This window comes from Pseudonaja textilis, chromosome 4, assembly GCF_049901715.1.
Source record: "Pseudonaja textilis isolate UNSWEBS1 chromosome 4, rPseTex1.2, whole genome shotgun sequence".
Lineage (NCBI taxonomy): Eukaryota > Metazoa > Chordata > Lepidosauria > Squamata > Elapidae > Pseudonaja > Pseudonaja textilis.
Window position 1 is genome coordinate 58,250,569 of NC_141993.1, and position 20,981 is coordinate 58,271,549.

Genomic DNA, 20,981 nt, shown 5'->3' on the forward strand with positions numbered 1-20,981 from the left:
CTAAGGGAACTGCATATGTTTAACAAAAGAAGACTTAGGGTTGCCATCATAGCTGTCCATCAGCTGTCCACCTGAAGGGCTGTCTCAGGGAAGAGGGTGTCAATTTATTCTCCATAGCACCACTCTGGAACTAAGGGGGAAATTCCTTACAGTGAGAACAATTAATTAATGGATCAGCTTGTCTCCTGGAATTCTGGGTGCTTCATCACCTGAGGTTTGCAAGAAAAGAATGGACAACCGTTTGACTGGAATGATATAAGAGCTCCTGTCTTGGGCAGAGAGTTGGATTAGAAGACATGCAAGGTGTCTTCCACCTCTATAATTATACAATCCTTATCTATGTTGTCTTAAAAGGGGGAAGGTTTTTCTCAAAACCTTCAACATTCTGTTAGCAGCTGTGTCCAGCTTGTGGGCTACGGGCTGCATGCATCTCTGAACATCTAGTAATGCGACCTCAGAAGATAATCAAAAAAATAAAATAATAAAATAAGTTTAATATTTATATACATTAACTATATTATATATTTTATGTGCGACCCAAGAGAATTTCTCTTCACTCAGTGTAGACCAGGCAAACTAAATGGTTGGACAACCATGCTGTACATCTCTATGAAATCTCTATGTTATGTTTCTTAATCTAGCACGCGTTGAAGAACTGAGACAAATACTGTTCTTTTCTTAACAAACAGCTCACCAAGTATAAAATGTTTACATGTACCTCCTGTGTGTTGGAAATAATATGATCCTTTCATTACAGGTTGTTTTAATGATAATAGCAGGTACTAAATGTTTGATTGCAATAGTTTTGAATTTACAGATACTCCATTACTCTTAACACTCCTCACTGTGAGAAGTGAACCAATGTAACTCCATTTTAGATAAGCTCTCCATTTTGTATTTTGTACTTTTCCACTGTGTGTATGTGTGTGTGTTTCAAAAAGCAACCTCAGCGGTTTTTCGGAGAAACAAAGAACAAGGAAATGGTTATTGCTCAGCTAGCATACGTGCAAAGCTCCAGATAGATGAAGCTGCATAGCTGATACATTGTATCTTGCTTTTGTGTATTGGGAGTATAAGAAGGTATTCTTGGCTTGGCTCTGTGTTCCATCTTGCTGCCTTGGATGTGAACCCTTTTCTGCAGAAAAGTAACAATAAACTGCTTTGTTTTGAAGAAGTTCCGTGTCGTGTCAGCGTCTTGTGCGAGCGCAATATCACAAGTGGGGGCTCATCCGGGATATTCCACGGCGATCCTCGGGTCTCGGGGACAGGTGAGTAGTGGCCACTCCGTCTCCTTTTGTGAGACAAATCTCTCCCCGAACCCTGAGAGGTCCCAGGAGTCTCGAATCTTGTAAAACCCAGAGAGATAGACCGACCGGACTTCGGAAGCAGTCGAGACCGGTGTAAAAAAAAAAAGAGAAAAGAGAAAATTAAGAAGGTGGTCTGGGACCACGGAGAAAAATAGAGAAAACCTGAGTTGGGGACGCCCACACATCCGCAGACCTGAAGGAAGGTTCCCGGAGTGATCAGGTAATATTGTTTCTTTCCATTTGGGGTAGACAGAAAGCACGTCCTTAAATTTTCTTTGGAAAAGAAAATCCAGCATCTGCTGGAGGATTGGGGCTAGGAAGAGAGGTCCTTAAACTCTCTGGGAGAATCCAGCGCTTGCTGGAGGACTGGGACTGGTGAGTCAAGGCTCTGGGAGCCTGAAAGAATAGAAATGGGGAAAGGACAAAGCGAGGGTCTTGGAGACCCTGGAAGAAGCCTGTCTGGGACAGGGAAGATTTGACAAAGGCAGCAAACCTATTCCGGTGGATTCGCCTTTGGGACAACTGTTGCAACAATGGTTCTCCCCGAATCTCAAACATTTTACCCAGAATCTTGAGAAGAAGCACATGATTTATTTGTGCAAATATAGGTGGCCGAAATATCCTCTGATTGATCCTAAATTTCCATATTACTGGAGTCCTGAGGGGGAAACCAGTACCTATTGGATGACCAAATTGCGAGACTATATTCTCCAACACAAAATGACCACCCAAATTGCATACATAGAGGTATGGTTTCATGTGAAATTTGCAACAGGAGGGCAATGAAAGCGAGACGGATGATTGGCTTCAGAGTCCGCCGCCCTCAAATCCTAACTTGAACAATGTTCCAGCGGCCCCGCCATCGCCGGCGCCACAACCCCCTCCTCAGCCACCTTATCCGAGGCTGAGAAAAGAAGTGGAACAGTTGAGAAGAGATGTTCAAAATTTTCCCTTCAGCCAAAAAACCTGAAGTGGATGCATTTCCTCTTAGGGAAGTCCCTAATGGGATCAATGCTGCAGGCAATCCAGTGACAGTCTTTGTGGCTGTCCCCATAAAACCAGCCGAGTTGGAAGAATTGAAGAAGACTCTTCCAAAGCTTCATGAAAATGCTCATGAGGTGGCTGAGCAGTTAGAGCTATGGTTGGGTCCAAATGATTACACTTATCAGGAGCTGATGTACATTTTGGGACATCTATTTACTCCTGAGGAGCGGAATCTCATCCAGACCTCAGCCTGGAGAGTGTGGAATGAAAGAGTGAATGGGCAACAAGGGGCAGTGGCAGGAGATCAAAAATTCCCCATAGAAAATTCAGAAAATGGATAATTGGGGAGCTGTGGGAATGGTTGATCTCCTGAAAGCAGCCCAACAAGTTTTTGTGAACAGAGACACTGTAAAAACCAGACAGAAATCACAAATGATGGTTGCAGCTGTACAGGCTGCAACAAAGAGCGAAGTAAAGAAAAGTAGGAATTTTGAATTTTGGGAAGGGTCTAATTGGAGAAAAAAGAGAGAATTTTGGGGGATACAATCAGGGAGGTTTTCGAGATATAGGAAGAGGTTCCAGAGGAAGAGGCATGGGAATGAGACAGCCTGGAATGGATAGGAGTTGCTTCAGGTGTGGGAAGGAAGGTCACTTTGCGCGCGAGTGTCCTACCAACCAAGAAGAGCGGAGTTATGCATTGTATGATGATTAGGGCTGTTCTGGCTCCTTTAAGAGGACCTGCGGGGAGCCATTGGTAAACATTTTAGTGGGTCCTAACCATCAGGAGCGGCTGTTCCTGATAGACACCGGCGCAAGCCGGACTTCTGTGTGTGACCTGGTAGAAGGTGCACATAGATCAAGGAAAGTAATAAAAGTAGTTGGGGTGAGTGGAAAATCACAGGATGTGAGTGTGTTTGAACAAATTAGACTGGAAATGAATGAAGTGGTGACTGAAGCTGAAGTGTTGTATATTCCTGATTCTGGAGTGAATTTGCTGGGGAAAGATTTGTTGCCTGTGTTCAGTATCCAGCTGTGGGATACCGGGAAGAAAATAAGGATGATTAGTTAATGATTTGAGGAGGATCTCCTGATCCCTATACTATCTTGGGACGAATTCCTCCCAAAGACAGTCATTGATTTGAAGGATGCATTTTGGGCATGTCCTTTGGAGGAGGAGAGCAGAGACCTGTTTTGCATTTGAAAGGAATGATCCTGAGACTGGGAGAAAACAGCAGTTAAGGTGGACAGTACTTCCCCAGGACTATACTGAGAGCCCTTTGTTGTTTGGACAGGCTTTGGAAGAAAAGTTAGTGTCTTTTGAGAAAGGGAAAGGGATCGTGTTGATTCAGCATGTGGATGACTTGTTGTTGACTGGGGAGAAAGAGAAAGAGGTTAGAGCAGCATCTGTGGCTTTGTTAAATTGGCTGAAAGAGCAAGGATTGACAGTTTCAAGGGAAAAGATCCAGTTTTGTGGAAAGGAAGGTGAAATATTTGGGGCATTAAGTCAAAAGCCCTTGGATTGTTGGGGTATTGTAGAGTCTGGGTGGACCAGTACACTGTGCTAGCTCAATTCCTGCACAGGAAGCTGGAAGGAAAAGGAGAAAGTATAGAATGGTTAGAGGGAGATGATGAAAAATGGGAAGGTTTGAAGAAGGCACTGTTATCCGCACCGGTTTTGGCTTTGCCCAATTTAGAGCTCCCATTTCATCTGTATGTGTCAGCAGCCCAGGGAATGGCACTAGGAGTGCTTGCTCAGAAAAGGGGGGGGCGATTTCAACCCATCGCCTTCCTGAGCAAGACTTTGGAGCCTGTGGTGAGAGGATGGCCAGTGTGTGTGTGTGCAAGCAGTAGCAGCTACTGCTGTGTTGGTGGTTGAAAGTATGTGGAAGATCATGATTGTTTGTTGCAGGTTGATGCAATGACTAAGGTGAGGCAGGACTTAGAGGAAGTTCCCCTGGAGGAGGGAGAACGATGGTTTGTAGATGGTTCTAGTAGAGTGGAAGAAGGTGTAAAGAAGGCTGGGTATGCCATTGTTACTCAGTCTGGGGAGGTGATTGAAAAAGGACTTTTGCAAGCAGGATGGTCAGCTCAAAAATGTGAACTTTTTGCATTAAAAAGGGCTTTGGAATTGGCTGAAGGTATGGATGTGACGATATGGACAGATTCCAAGTATGCTTGGGGTGTGGTCCATACGTTTGGGAAAATTTGGCAAGAGAGAGGATTCATAAAAACAGATGGGCAGACAAATGGGCAAAAGAAGCAGCTGGGGAGGTAATCCTACAGATGGTATCAGTACCCATGTTGCAAGAAGAACCCGAAGAAGTTTGGGAGCCAGATGAGAAGACTAGGGAAAAATTGGAAAAAGAGGGATGTCGCAAAGCTGAAAAAGGATGGGTGACAGCAGATGGGGTTAGAGTGTTGTCTGAAACCCAAATGAGGAATGTTATGCAGTACTTACATGAGGGAAGTCATTGGGGGACCGAAGCTTTAGTACAGGCAGTCAAGCCCACATATCGGAGTTTGAATATGTGGACTACTGCACATGCTATTTGTTGGAAATGTTTAATATGTCTTAAAGTATTGGCACGGAAGACTGAAAAGGGGGGGTAGACCTTTGGCAGTCTGGCCGTTCCAGAAGATACAGATTGATTACACTGAAGCGCCACCTAGTGGGAGTTGGAAACATTTACTTGTGATTAAGGATCATTTGACTGGGTGGATAGAAGCCTACCCTGTCAGGCAGGCAACAGCTGCCACAGTGACTAAGATTCTGCTGGAACAAATCATACCTAGATATGGCATGCCAGAGGTAGTAAATTCAGACAGAGGCACACATTTTACACAAAAAATATTACAAGAAGTCATGGGGGCTGTGGGGGTGAAATGGGATTTACACACCCCGTGGCACCCAGAATCCAGTTCTAAAGTGGAGAGGGGGAATCCGGAATTGAAGAAACATATGACCAAATTACAATTGGAAAATGGGTTTCCATGGACAAAGAAGTTATCCTTGGCACTACTCAGAATCAGAACATGTCCAAGGAAAGACACTGGGGTCTCTCCATTTGAGATGCTAATGGGGCGACCCTACTTGGCAAAAATAGGGAATCCAATTCCTGAATTCAAAGATTTGTTCTTGAGAAAATATTTGCAGACACTGTCCAGGTCTTTGCTTTCTCTTCATAAACAGGGATTGTTGGTGCAACGACCACCTCTTGTTTGTTTTAAAAGAAGTATTAAAGGAGGACCATTCCTTGGAGATTGGGAAAAGTGTAATAAGACTTGGGAAATGCCTGAAACATGTTTCAATCATAGTGTGGTTACCACTTATGAATGTAAGAATGAATATCTGCCATTCTGGAAATATTATTGTCAAATGTGTGTTGACTTTGAAGAAATGATTAACTGGACTAGAGTGTCAAACTTGACTTGGGTTATGAGAAGGGATAGATGGCTGCTGTGTGGGAAATACGCTTACAGAGAAATACCAAAATTATGGTCAGGCACTTGCACTATAGGGTTTGTGTTACCTGCAGTTTACAAGTTGAACCAACTACCCAACACTCGAATCCGGAATAAAAGAGAGGTTGATTCTGGGATACATCACAGGTCCTGGTATGAGGGACTAGCAAGAGCCTTCATATTCCCTCTCGGGATAGGTATGAATTACGGGGATATGACTCGACTGAACAACTTTACTATTGCCATGTTTAATAACACTGTTAGAAGTATTAAAATGATTAATCAAGAATTATCTGAAGTCAGGCAAGTGACCCTGTAGAATAGATATGCTTTGGACATAATCCTTGCAGCAAAAGGAGGAGTATGTGCTCTGGTACATTCCCACTGTTGCACATATATCCATGATTATGAGGCCAATATTACCAGAACTGTAAGAGATATGGAAGACCGAATTTATGAATATCAGAAGGAATGGGATGAGTCAGGTATAGCAGGACCTATGTGGGACGCCCTGTGGTCCTGGTTGCCTGATGGTTCCTGGTGGAAATCCATATTAACTACTATTATAACCATAATAGTTGCTTTGATTTGCTTGTGCTGTTGCATACAATGTATTCCTAATTTGTTTAACATGAGTACTCAAGCTTGCAGGAAAATTAAATTTCATAATGGAAAAGGAGAGAAGCTTCTGTATAGTAACTCAAAAGCGGCTTTGCAACAAGTAACAGCTGACTTATTTGCTTTTGAAACAAAAATGAACCAGAAAAGGGGGGAATTGTGAGAAGTGAACCAATGTAACTCCATTTTAGATAAGCTCTCCATTTTGTATTTTGTACTTTTCCACTGTGTGTATGTGTGTGTGTTTCAAAAAGCAACCTCAGCGGTTTTTCGGAGAAACAAAGAACAAGGAAATGGTTATTGCTCAGCTAGCATACGTGCAAAGCTCCAGATAGATGAAGCTGCATAGCTGATACATTGTATCTTGCTTTTGTGTATTGGGAGTATAAGAAGGTATTCTTGGCTTGGCTCTGTGTTCCATCTTGCTGCCTTGGATGTGAACCCTTTTCTGCAGAAAAGTAACAATAAACTGCTTTGTTTTGAAGAAGTTCCGTGTCGTGTCAGCGTCTTGTGCGAGCGCAATATCACATCACTATCTCCATTGTTATAAAATAAAGAACTTTGAGTTCTTTGCTTGTTGAAAAACTGGAAGAATGTAAAACAGATCTTATCAGGATGAGACCTTCCTGTTAGAGCAACCCCGTGTTGAGAATGCTTTGTGAGATTATCAACAATAATTAGAATATTCCTTGAGTAATAAGAAAAGCTCTTCATCTTGTCAAAATATTGATCTTTTTGATTACCTTTTGGACAATTAAGAGGTAAATGGTCATTTCCTACATTTTACAGAAATGTGAAATATGGATTGAAAATTCAATTATCCAAGATCATTTTGGTACATGCTAGAATGGATTTCAGCTTTGTATCTGTAAAGATATGGGGCTTTCTAATTTCTCAGCCATTAAGCATCCTTTATGTGTCTACACAAGTGAATAGCTTTGCATTGGGTAAGTCCAAGTTACAGAATACAAAATTAATATGCTTTGTCCCAAATTGTAATTAAACATAGTCCATACTCTTTCCCTTCCCTCAATCCAAATAGAGTTTAAGCAGCTTTGTGCTGATGGAAGAGGAACAATGAATTCAATTAGTTATTTTTTAATCATTAAATAAAAGCTGGAAAATTAAACAAAAAGGAAAAAAAGATAATGCAATATTTTCCTCAAGATCTCAATGAGATATTAAGGAACTTTTTTAAAAAGTTATGTTGTCCCATTATTCTTAAAAAGGCAGAAAATAACAGTTTAGAACAGTTTGTCTTCTCAATTTAGAATAAGGAAAAGGAAGAAATATCCTTTTATATTAAATGCAAAATAATACATACATTAAAATGAACCCATCATACAATCTGTGAAGTCTTAAACATATTTTAAAGTAACATTTAGACATAGTCATCCCTATTTATTTTACCCACTCTCAAGAAAACCAGTACACATTCAATTTCTAACACCCTGCCCTGATAAGTTCACATAATATTGTTACAGGACATAATATTCTGATTCTTTCCATCTCAGCTGCTCTTGGAAATATAAACTCAGAAAAAGCAGATCCTCCTTCCAAGATAATTACCCCATTAACTAGCTCCGACTCACTAATAATACACAGACTAGGATAGTTTCTGATTGTGGACTCTGAGGAATGTTCTACCTTCAAAAATATTCCTTTCTCCCTTTTCTCGATGCTGGACTCTATATACAAATGCTATTGGTATTGGGAGGAAGTATTCCATTGCCACCAAAAAGAGATATTTCTTCAGTTCAAAAACAATTTCAAACGATTCTTGCAAGGACAATTATTCTTAGTGTCCACTCTATGAGGATTCCTATTCTGAGGAACAAATAGTTCTTCGAAGATGTAGAAGCTATTTAATTGTATTGATAAACCAAAGGCAGAGTATTCATTTGTTTTTAATTAGAAGGAAAACCTTTCTCCCTAACAGGGAATAGCAAGCAGTTAGGTAACAATAGAGATTTAATTCTATTTTTTTCAATTGTCTCATATTTTAATATGGCCTTCATAATAAATTTTATTATTTTAATTATATAACAATCTTTAGATATAATTTAAAATTAATTTCACTCAAAAATTTAATGTAACTCATTCCAGAGTAGACATGAGGAAAATTTGTCAAGCTTAGCATCATAGACAATATTACATTATACTTTATTTTAAGAAATGTAATATTAGCTCTGTATTTTATGTCAGTTTTTATTAATGAAGAAAATTACAAAGCCAGGTGTTAATTATGTTGCTATCCTGGCAGTGGAGAAATAGATGCAGTTCCATGAATCAATTACATTCCAGGAAAGAAAATGACTTGAACATCCATGGATACTTATGATTATCTATCCCATTTTGAGTGTCTTTTTAATCTAATTGCACACAATGCATCTTTCCCATTAAAACATTAGAAGGAAGTAAACTATACAGGACTTAAATTGTCTCTTATTTTTCTGGGGGGAAATAGTTATTGAGGAAACCTGCAGTACCAGAATATAAATTCACCATTTCCTTCTTTGGAATTTATTAAACTGTCAATTGCCACACACAACAATCCTGGTAAATAATTATTTTCTTTGATAAATGGATGAGTTCTCTTCATAAGTTGGCATCTACATTCTGTAAATCAAGAAAATATCTGAGTTCCAAATGTAGATAATAGAAGAAGTAGATAATAGAAGAAGAAGAGGTGGACATAGTTGCTGTCTAGATCAGACTAAAGGCCAAGATTTGGTTTTTTAATGGATAATTATTAATAGAAAGCCTACAGACAGAATGAGAACAATAGTGTTGCCTACTAGGTCTACTAGAACCAGACTGAAAAATCTGGATAAGTTAGTGCTTTCTACAACTCTTTATTACTAGCTAATGGCTCTCTGCATGTTTGTAACTTAGATCTGGTGTACTTACCCATATCAAGTTTTTGAGATTCATGGACTATTCGGAATTGGGTGGCAATATCAGTATATAATATAGATAGTTCTCAGTCACAATAATTGGGACCAGAATAAGCACAACATCTTTTGACTCTTAGCAACTGCAATTCCAGCACTCCTGCTTGCTATCATTAAGCAAATTCTGCACCATTGTTAAGCATTAAATCATGTGATTGCCACTTGGGCTGGCTTCCCTACTGTCTTTGCTTGCCAAAAGTGAGAAATGAAGACTACAAATATTGCTCAGGTGAGCACAGAGCATTGCAACATCAAAATTGCAAATTAGTCACTGACCCCCAATATTGCAGTCACATGACCATGGGGACACTGCAGCTACCATAAGATTGGTCATAAGTACCACTCCTTCAACCCTATCATAAGTTTGAGCAGTTACTGAACAAGTAAGCCACTAAGTAAGAATCACTTGTAATTGATTGCAACACGAGAGGTTTAATTTTAGTTTCAGTTATAAAAAGTAAAAGAACTATATATAGCTACAAAATGATATGAAGATGAATTATATATGCATAAAAATTGGAGAAGTTTGCTTGTATTTTGAATTCAGGCATGATATAGGCTTGAGAGAACTACTTTAAATATACATACTTGTTAGTATTTTCTTGAGTTTTTAATAAACTGTGGAACATGACTTCTCTTTCAGAATTATGAAACTAGCTTGATGAACACTATTCTGAGATTAGTTCTGTTGTTTTTACATTTCTTGTATTGAGTATTATTTCTATTTTTGTAAGCATCTTCTCAATTTTTAGTATGTTTTCTGTTGTTTCATATTCTCTTTTATATGTGCATAATGTAAAAAGATCACACAATTCCTTTTCAAAGTAAGCAATATTATGTCAAGCTCCGAAAAGAAATAATTAAGAAATAGCAAGTCTAAAGAATTAAGGCATGGGATAAGAAAAACTGAAAGAAATAAGCTGCTGTATATCTAGTTTTCAGCAAACTATTAGCTGTGCCTACATTCAGCCTCTTTAATTCTTGACCTTATCTCTTGTTGGGGACATTGAAAGATGTGAAGTCCATAAAAGAGAGTACAGGCCAGTACATGCCCGTATTGGTTGCATAAACCAGCGGTCGCCAACTGGTAGGCCGTGACAAAATTTTGGTGGGCCACAGAGAAATCTCACCCCCAGAGCACCACCCCCCCAAAGCAATTAATCCAGGCTGCACAGAAACATATGGCTGCTCAGCCCACATGGCCCGCGGGATCCCTCCCCGCCCACTCACTCCTTACCCGGCAAACTTGTCTACCAAGTTGCTCTTTTTCCGACCATCATCTGTTCTGCTGTGTCAGAGATTTAGATTAGTTAGGAAGGAGGAAATGTTTGGATTTCTTGCTTTCTAGCTAGTCTTTAGATCTTCAGCTCAGCACAGCCGAACCTCCCTTAGGTTTGCTTGCAAGCAAATTCAATGAGACTCACGGTAAGCAAATTTGAGAGACTGAGCTAGCCAACGGCAGATAGATAGATCACTGAATGATTCTGTGAGCAACTCAATCTGCCTGCTTTGCCTGATTTTGGATAAAAGTTACTTTTTTATATAAAAAGTTCAATATTTACATACATGGTGTGAGTTAATTTTGTGAGTTTGCTTGCAAGCAAATTTTATGTGACAGACTGAGCTAGCCAATGGCAGATAGATAGATTTCTGAATGAATCTGTGATTCTGTGAGCAATTCAATCTGCCTGCTTTGCCTGATTTTATGTAAAAGTTGCTCTTTTTTATAAAAAAAAATCAATATTTATATAAATATTTATAATATTTACATACAAGCCACGCCCAGCCAGTCACATGACCACCAAGCCACACCCACAAATTAGGTCATGCCCACAGAACCAGTTAGTGGTCCCTGAGATCTAAAATTATGAGTCTGGTGGTCCCTGAAGTCCAAAAGGTTGGCGTAAACCATTATGTGGCATAAACCATTATGTGTAAACCTCAGTAAGACAGTTTATATAGTATACCACCAGTAGCCAAAGGAAAAAAAAACATATCACGTGTTGTGTAACATTGTTTGGGCAACAATATATGTTTAAGAAGCTCAGGATTTAACACAGTATGTAAATCCAATCAATAAGAAAGAGTGTGTGAATAGATACTCTGCATTCTAGTCAGTTGGAAAAGATAAACAAGATATTCATTCAGGAAGAAAAAGATGAACAGAAATAGAAGAATGATGATAGCTGGGAAGAGCTGAAGAGATTACTTTGTCTCTGTTTATTCCTTTTGAAATTTCCTCTGAAAAGAAATGATATGTATGCATACCTGTTCCAGATCATTACATTGTTGCTTAATATGTGAATTGGATGGATAGTTTTTGGTGTGTGTATTGCGGATTCCTTCTATTGGGTATCCCGTGGTATTTCCATCTGTTCTGAAGGTAAATTTAGAATGTAATATCAGTACAGTTACCATACATCCTTTATTATAAAGATCAGTCCTTTACAGTATTTCAGAAAACTGTCCTTTACATTAATTTAATTGAACTACTTTTTTTCTCTCTTGAATTTTGTAAACAAAACCTTGTAAAAGTCATAAACCATTTTGTTACCCTTATGAACCTCTTTTAGATTTCCCCCTTTTTCAGGTTTGTCCCTATTTTTTCCCAAGGAAATATGGTATATTCACTGCAATTAGAAGTTACAAAGTCAAGTAATAGCAAGATGACTGCTGAATAAAAATATGGAAGACTGTTGCTTTGTCTCTATCACTGGGGCTGCTATTGAAAAAAACTAAAGGATTTGCCCTCGAGGATGTCCGTGAACAAGAATATACTACCAAAGAAAATTGCATAATACTGGGGGGCTTTGCACATAGCAGCAATGCAGTTTAGTGATTGCTTTTTTAAAATTTTTTAAAAAGAACAAGCATGATTGTATAAAAAGGGACCTAAGAAGATGTGGAGGCCTAACATATTCTCTTCGACTGTAGGTTCTTTGAAAGATGTTGCTGTTGCTGTAAGCTATTTTTTGAGCAGCTGTCATTTAGGTGTGACATTCAGTGTCTTCTGTTGGCATCTGCTTCCCCTCTCCCTTCCTGTTTCATGCAAAGTTCAATTTAGTTTCCTCATTTTGCACTAAGATGCATTTCTGAATTAAGAAATCATCAAACAAGTTTGTAATTTAAATTTGGCCATATAAAACTGGGTTCCCCAACTTCTGGGCCATGGACTGGCAGTGATCTGCCACATGCCGAAAACTGGGCCACGCGAACAAGTGAAGCCTCATCAATGAGATGCACGAAGCACCTGAAACCACGTCCCCTCCGGGCCACGGAAAAACCTCTCCAAAGAACCAGTCCCTCATGCCCAGAGGGTTGGGGGGGGGTCACCATCCTCTCCCTGTTTATTAAAAAGAAATATTTTTTTAGCTACAAATAAAAACAAATAGAAGCATATAACTGGGCAACCTGGAAAAATAAGAGGAAGATATGTTGAATATATTTGCCATCTTGAGTTATTTGTAAAAATAATAAAAGTGGGATCTTCATAAATAAATAAAATATACTAAGGTGGGATCTTCATAAATTTTATTTTACTCTTGAGTAATTGTAAAGCACTTGGTGAATTATTTTGTCAGACAATATTTACTTCATGGAAGAGAGCCGTTTAGCTTGGATACAGTGTATCATATCAAGGTTTAGACTCATGAGAAGAATCTGAGCTGGCATTCAAATCAGCAATAAGTGCTGTTATAAACGCTGCAAATGAGTGGCAAATGTAGACTTTTGTCTGTGGATGTGAAGCACTCTTTATGCCCTTTAGTGCTGGAAGATTCAATATGATTAACCCAGATGCTGAATATGTAAGATCATCACATCATTACTACAGTGTTTAATATATCCTGGAACCATAAACCTATGCCAAATAAACTGACTTTGGCTAATCATCCCAAGACAAAAGAAATATTATCTCAATTTGTATTGAAATTCCATTTTGTTCAACTGATTCAACTTTTAATTCCATCTATGATTAGCAAGATTGAGTAATTTATTCTTACCTCTTCCAGGCAAGAGCAGTTATTACATTCAAACAATAGAAATGAAGGATAGCATATTTGAACTCAAGAATTCTATTCATTAAAAAATTATCCTATTTTCCAAAAAATACAGTCAACTAGTATTCACTGTACCCCATCAATCAAATCTAGCACAATAATGGTCATGTTTTATGACTATTTCATAAAAACATGGCTAAAAAAAGGTTCTGTTTGTTCTGAGGACTTGGTATGGAACATGGTTATGATTAAATTAGGTCACATTAACTTCAGCAAATATAAGGCCTACGCAAGATTCCACAAAGCTATTAATAATTTCCTTCTCCTTTTTAATGTTCCTTTCATCCACTCCAACTGGACTGGATGTAATATTTGACAGACTAAGCTACCTTAGAGAGAAATATTATAATATATACATAATTATACATAATTCAAAAAATGTCAAGGATGTGCTTTTTTTGCATTCAAGAATCAGTTATTTGCTGAGAGATGTGCTTGGTTTTAGCCAAGGTGTCAAAATTAGCTGAAAGGCTTAGGCAACCTTTTGTTTTGTGGGTCTGAGGCTCACCGAAAGGTCAGGGAGGGTTAGAGTTAGTGGGTGGTGTGGATGGCATGGAGGCTTTTTCTTCTCACACAGATATACAGTAGATGTATTTCAATCAGTGCATAAGTAGTCAGAATCAGCTGTTTCTCCTGACCCTCACTCCTAGGTCCCACTCCCCATGCTTCCACATTTGACACAATTCAGAACAATATTAGGTCTTCTACTTCATTTACTTCTATATTGATACACTAATTTCATTCATGAGAAAAAGTTCCAGTGGAGAGAATGTGCAGAATATACTGAATACATTCAGAAATAAGTTTATTATTTATTTAGAATATGGTACATGTTAGCCAGGGATCACCAAGGTGGCTGGCTGCCTCTGTGGGAGGAAATTTTTTTGGATGGTGTTATCTTTACCCGCAGGACGTCTGAATGCCAGTAGGCATTCGTGGGGGGCTCCTTTGTTGTCCCCGCGCAGTTTATTCGCTCATGGGAATTGAACTGCCAAGCTGCCGACTTCAGCAATATGCAAGCCCAGCATCTTATCATGCGAGCCACTGCGGCCCCAATTTTTTATTGTGAAATCTCAGAGCTAAGTATTTGAAGATCTGACAAGAATAAAAATTACCCTCCTTCAAAAGTTGTTTTGACCTTGTAAGTTGCAATTTTATGAAGGTCAACCTCTGAACCCAGTGGTAGACTCATCGAATTGGATTGTTTATATAACATGGTCTAATGTCTGCTCAGTACAGAAATCCAAATTAAACCATCCCTATTGATGGCTTTTCATGATCGTATAGAATGTTGGTTCTATATAATATAGACAAATAGAATTATATTTATAATATTTAGATAAAAATGAGTTGGAAAAAAAGTGACTTTCTTTTGAACCACAGATGAAAATTCATGTAAGCAAACACGAAGTGATAATGGTTAGTGTAATGGGAATTGCAGTTTAATGAAGTCTGTGATTGCAAATGGTTTTTTATTGTGAAAGGTTACGCAACACTAAGCAACAATAAAATTATTAGGCTTTTTTAAAGGGAAGACTTGATTTTGATTCAGTACTAGCATGTAAACTTTAAAAATAAAATAGGTTTTATGGCATGAAAAAGTGCAGTTGCTATTTTATGCAGTGTTTAAAGAGATGTGTTGTTTGTTTTGCTGTTTCAGTAAATTATGCTAAATCCTAGATATTGGATATTTTTCTTGTGATGAATACAAAATATATTTAATACCAACCCCATGAGACAACTGCTGAAACGATTTATCAACACTAACTGCAAGTTAGTGGAGAGTTCCTCCTGAGTTTCTCAAAAGCTACCTTCAGATTCTCTGTGTTGTTATGAAGTTTCAATTCCTCAGAAATGGGGCTTGTTCAAATTGATATTTATATGCCAAGATACATATAGGAAATGACTTACCACTGTCAATTCTCTTTATTATTGATGTTACTTTGTCCCAATAGAAAGTATAAGTAATACACCTATTCCTTAAATGAAGAGCTAGAGCCCGTGACTACATAGTTCTTTATCTGTGATTGCAAAATGTCTTACTTGTTTCTGTTTTAGTACTATTCTGTATGCATGAGTTCACACAGTTGTTCGAGTAGTAACAGCTGCATAGAGCTCAGAGTCACTAAAACCCATCTGCCCTTGATCTAAAGATTTCCTGCAATAGCTATTGAAGCTTGCTGTCTTGCACAAGCAAACAGGAGTTTAGCTGGGGATATCTCCTAAGGAAGCAGGAGAGAGAGAAAGACAAAAAAGAAGTTTAAGCAATAGTTCCTGGTTGTTTTCTGAATATTGAGGTATGGTTCATAATTGCTGCTATTTAACAAATATTACATTGGATTATTGTGACTAGACTATTCTTGCTGCTGATCCTCTTGAGGCACCATTAGAGGTTACAGATTAAAGAATAGATCAAGTCAATGACATCTCTTAGCAACTAGATAGATGCATTGTTTCCAGGATTATGTGTCTTCTGCCTGGCTTTAGATCTCTCATTCCTGTCATAAATCCATCCACAGTGCTGCTACTCACTCTCTTCTCTTTCCTTCAAATTTCCCTATCCTTATGGGCTTAAGGGAACTGAATAATTGTAATCTTTGTAGGTGTAGACCAGTGGTGGGATTCAAATTTTTTTACTACCGGTTCTGTGGGCATGGCAGGGGAAGGATACTGTAAAATCTCCAGTCAGAGGTGATATTTGCCAGTTCTCCAAACTACTCAAAATTTCTGCTGTCGGTTCTCCAGAACTGGTCAGAACCTGCTGAATACCACCTCTGGTGTAGACATATCATGACACGTGAATATCCTTTCCAAGAGGTTTATTTTTACATACCATGTGCTGGTTTGCAGTATATTTCTTTACTGATGAAGGTTGATCGTAAAAGGCAGGAGTTATTTACCATCCTAAGTATCATTTCACCGAGCATCTTCTATCATTTGAGTATCTTATTGGAGGCCCTATAAAAGACTAAGAAGGAAACCAGTTCCCCAAAGAACAAACTCAATGCAAGAGCTTACAGAGAAAGTAAAGGAAGCTGAAGGAAGCACTTCTATTTTTATTGGTTGTTCATCAGAACCTGAAGATGGAGGCAGGGCTGGGCTGCTGGGGGTTCGCAGGGGTTTGGGAGAGCCCTGACTATCGTTCTGTGCTGTTTGGAGAACCCACAAATCCCACTCCTGGCTGGGCCCACCCACTCTGCCCTTCCCTTTCCAGGGGTCCCGACATGGCCCATGTTGGATGCAGATAAGTGCAAGGTGCGTGCAAAGGCTCAGAGAGGGTGAAAAATGGGCCTTCCACAAGTTCAGGAAGGCCGGAAATGGGCTGGAAATGGGCTCTGGCTTCCAGAGAGCCTCCAGAGTCCAGAGAAGCCAAAAACACCTCCACTGTGGTGCAGGAGGCCGACTAAGCAACGTCCACCATGGCCACTCCCACCCAGCAACTAGGCAGAGAACCCTTTGCTAAAATTTTTGAATGCCCCTGGATGGAGGAAATTATTCTCATTACTTGCAGAGGATGTGCCATGTATATTTTCCTTCCTCTGAATGACAAGATGCTGGAATTGCAAGCTTCGGCAGTGAAAGTGAGAGAGTTATAGACAAAGCTATCCACTCTTCAGATTCTCAGGGATAGGGTTAGAGTTGTAGAGAAGACAATAAGACACATTTAAATAGCAAAACTGTGCTAACTAGTATCATTGTACCACCCTTAGATCTCCAACACACCTTGCTCAGGGCAGCTGAGATAGAGTTAACTCAGTAGCTATCTAACTCCACCTCTGAAGATATCAAAGTTTCTTGTAGGAAAAGGACATCAAATTGTGATATATAGTAAAAAAAAAAAAAAAGTTGGTCTTTTGATGGGACTGACCAGCTAGTGATATTCCAGGTCAGAAGGGAAAAAAGAGTCATTTGAGGCCCACCAGAAGATATGGTTTTGATAAGAAGAAGCTATGATGTTATTATATTGAGTTAGGATGTCACCAGCACCATTATGGCCTCCTCCAAAGAATGACTCGACTCATATACACCCTACATCAGCCCTTCACCCTACATCAGCCCTTCGGTGTCTTCTGTGGAATGGATGACATTGACACCATTTAAAACTTGCTTCTGTTTTGCTACTATTCTGTATGCATGAGTTCACACAGTTGTTAAAAGTAGTAACAGCTGCATACAACTCAGAGTCTCTAAAACCTTGAAGGGGGCTTCTCCAGAAATGTCAAATCATGCTGCATATGGCTTATTGAAGTTGGCAAGGATCGTCTGCACATCTCCTGATTTGTTGCTGGAGGCCCCATGGAATATCCTGATGAAAGTAATGACTCCTTCTCAAGTGCAAGATCCTCTACTGGTGTAAGAGGATTCAGACTTTTTTATAGGGCCATTTTCAGGCAATCCATTATTTGTCGAGAGAAAAATGAGAGGCTCAATGTTTGGAGATACAAGGTGTATAAGTGGTTTAGCTGCAGCAATTCTGACCAAGGTTTCTTTCAGATTTTCTAGTTTAAACAGTATATTGTTTTATTCATGGTAAAGAGCCAAAAATATTAATGAGGCCGACTTCTGTGCTGAGAACATCTTCATCAAATAAGGCTTACTCTTGCTCTCTCAAAGTTGGGAGTGAAGAAGCAGTAACCTTGGGAACTAGTATATTAGCTATTAAAGGTTTAACCTTTTCATCACAAAAATCTTTGGTAGGAAAAATTTGAAAGGAAGCTCGATATGCTCTCATCTTAAATAACATCAAAGTCTTCCAATGTGGGACATCTGGGAGCATTCGATATCACACAGATCAATCTGCCTACATTGGCAGTGAAGAAGCTGACCTAAGGAAGCTAGGATTGCTCTCCTTATATTCCAACATCCAACATTAAATGTATTAATAAAAATTCTGAGACCGACCTGTTGAGTTTGCAGTGAGTGATTTAATTTGGTGGGGGATTCTTTGCTGGCTTACAAGGAATCTTTAACGTTTGTAAGTTCCCCTCTCTTTGATAAGAGAGTTATTTGGCTCTTTGCTCCTTATTAGCACACTTGCCCAGAGTGGGAGATTTTACTATTTCTATTATAAAGGTTTTCGTGGAAGTAGAGCGTCCTTGCCTTTGAAGAAAAACAGCTGTGTGCCTTTTCAATTATTCAAATTCATGTTTTATGGCTGCAAGCTGGTCAAATATTGAGATAATAGTTTGTGCTGTGAGGAAGCATTGTGTTGTGATAAACTCAGTCAAATTTTGCCATGGTAGCCTCTCTATAGTCTGATTTTTCTTATTATTTTGGGGCTTCATTTCAACTCCTCTAGAATAAGTACTCAGGTTGTTATTTGTAGTGGTGACTGGCTACTGTTTTGCTTTTTTGCCAAGAAATGAGGAAAGGTCTAACAGTAGTTGTTTTGCCAGCTGTTTGAGGGTCCCATTCTAGTGCTTCAAATTTGCTAGAGGTTACTTACAGTTTACTTACAGTTCTCTTTCATGTGAAATGCTGCTCATCTCTATCAGTTTAATGGTTCTGCATCAAGTAAATGCATCCAGCATAACCATTTCTTTATCTAATTCTAAAACATCATCTCCTCTTAAATGTATTGGCTCTTACCATTTGTATCTTTATCTCTCAAGGAGAAAAAAGAAGAGAGGGAGATTCTTGCTTCCTTTATGAAATATAACACAGGAGAATAAAGAACCTGATATTAATAGAAAATTGATACAATCCATAAGATCTAGGTTATGGTAACTATTTAAAAACAATGGCAATCCTATGCAGTCAGCTTTTGGAGAGGTACCTAAGCAACACCTAAAAAGCACTAACATATCTATAGATAATGAGCTGTCTGTCCCTCCCCATTAATATATGTACATTCTTTCATTTTTCAGGTCCATACATCTGAAACTGAACTTTCCAACCTAATGTATTGTACATTATGGTTCGTGTCAACTTGTTTAGAAAATGGGTGTTAGGCATTCTCATTTTCATTTTGGTCCTGACTGTTTGTCTGTGGAAAGAAACACGGAAAGGAATTTACATCTCCATAAAAACAGAAAGCCAAACTGATCATCTGCAGCTGTGGAAATGGATTACAGTGAAATCAGAAATGGGCCAGAATAAAACTGTCAATGGCACAGGCAAAGTTACTTTGTCTAACAAAGAATCCCAGGTTAAATTTAATAATATTGAACCAAAACCTGAGAAAATCAAAGTCTGGAACAAGTATAGTTCTTCCCAATTTCTTCAACCTAGACTGCAAATGGCAAGAAAGCATTACTTAAAAATGAACAAATATCACGTGAAGTACACTGGACCAAAGAATACTGCTAAACTCAGTCCAGAACAAGTGTTGTGCCAACTTCAGAAAAAAATAAACTTTAGGATGATAACTGCATCTGATGCCCCTTTTAATACACCTGAATGGGAGACATACCTGCCTAAGACAAATATCAGCATGGAACTAGGGAAGCTGGGCCAATGTGCAGTCGTATCCTCTGCAGGATCTATTAAGGACTCACATTTGGGAGCAGAAATAGGTTTGTATTTGTGTATTTTCCTGTTATAACAAAAGCAACTAAATATGATTTAAATGTTTTCCTGTTGAGTTTTCCATGTAACGGGGCAGGAAAAGCTAGTTTATTCTGAGCTAATTGGTAGAATCTGTGGAATGATTTGTCTCTGGAAATTGTGGGGGGCCCAACACTGAAGGTTTTTAAGAAGAGATTGAACAGCCATTTGTCTGAAATGGTGTAGGGCAGGGGTCCCCAACCCCCAGTCTGCGGACCGGCACTGGTCTGCAGCATGCCAATAAATGGGCCACGCAAACAAGCGAAGCCCCATCCACGCATTGCAAGCAGCATGTGAAACCACAAGCCCTCCAATCCACGGAAAAACCTCTCTCCATGGAACCGGTCCCTGGGGCCCAAAAGGTTGGGGGCCTCTGTTATAGGGTTTCCTGCTTGAGCAGAGGGTTGGACTAGAAAACTTCCAAGGTCCCTTCCAACTCTGTTATTCTGTTGTTCTGAATGCAAGTATGAGGAGGGCACAAGCTTGGACAAGACTGAAAACCCAGCTGGAAGCCCTAGCCAATTTTCCTTGCTATCAACATGTCCAGATTAAGGTTCACTTGGTCGTTCCTCATATACTCCAGTTATTTGCAATCAATCAGATTCACAGTTGTGTTTCTTTATTGCAAAAGAGGCAGCTGCAGGCATTGGATAAAGCTATCTGTGCCTAACTTTACATCTTAGTTAAAGGAGTAGTTTATTGTATAAGAGATTAATGCTCTTGTGTTTTAAATGTGCTCTTTCTCTGCAGAAATTATTTTTTCAAAGGCTTAACATTAATGTAGAAGCAGATCAACATAAATTAATTATAAGGCTATGGGATAGCTCAATGGCTAATACGCTGAGCTTGTTGATCACAAAGGTCAGCAGTTCTGCAGTTTGAATCCATAGCACCATGTAACACAGTGAGCTCCCGTTACTTGTCCCAGCTTCTGCCAACCTAGCAGTTCGAAAGTATGTAAAAATGCAAGTAGAAAAATAGGGACCACTTTGGCGGGAAGGTTACAGCATTTCGTGCACCTTCGGCATTTAGTCATGCCGGCCACATGACCA

The 20,981-nt window shown here is 39.1% G+C and overlaps 1 protein-coding gene across 4 annotated transcripts in view; it reads left to right on the plus strand.

The window, feature by feature from the left end:
* ST6GAL1 (ST6 beta-galactoside alpha-2,6-sialyltransferase 1) overlaps positions 1 to 20,981 on the plus strand; it is a 66,142-nt gene that overhangs the window by 36,671 nt on the left and 8,490 nt on the right. For 2 of the 4 annotated variants that reach the window (XM_087933160.1, XM_087933158.1), the window contains exon 2: positions 19,251 to 19,898. In XM_087933160.1, coding sequence (XP_087789286.1) covers positions 19,298 to 19,898 — 601 coding nt within the window. In that variant the 5' untranslated portion in view covers positions 19,251 to 19,297. Of the gene's footprint in view, positions 1 to 851; positions 1,528 to 15,548; positions 15,681 to 19,250; positions 19,899 to 20,981 lie in introns of those variants that run through there. The other 2 variants (XM_087933159.1, XM_087933157.1) reach the window with 2 other exon arrangements.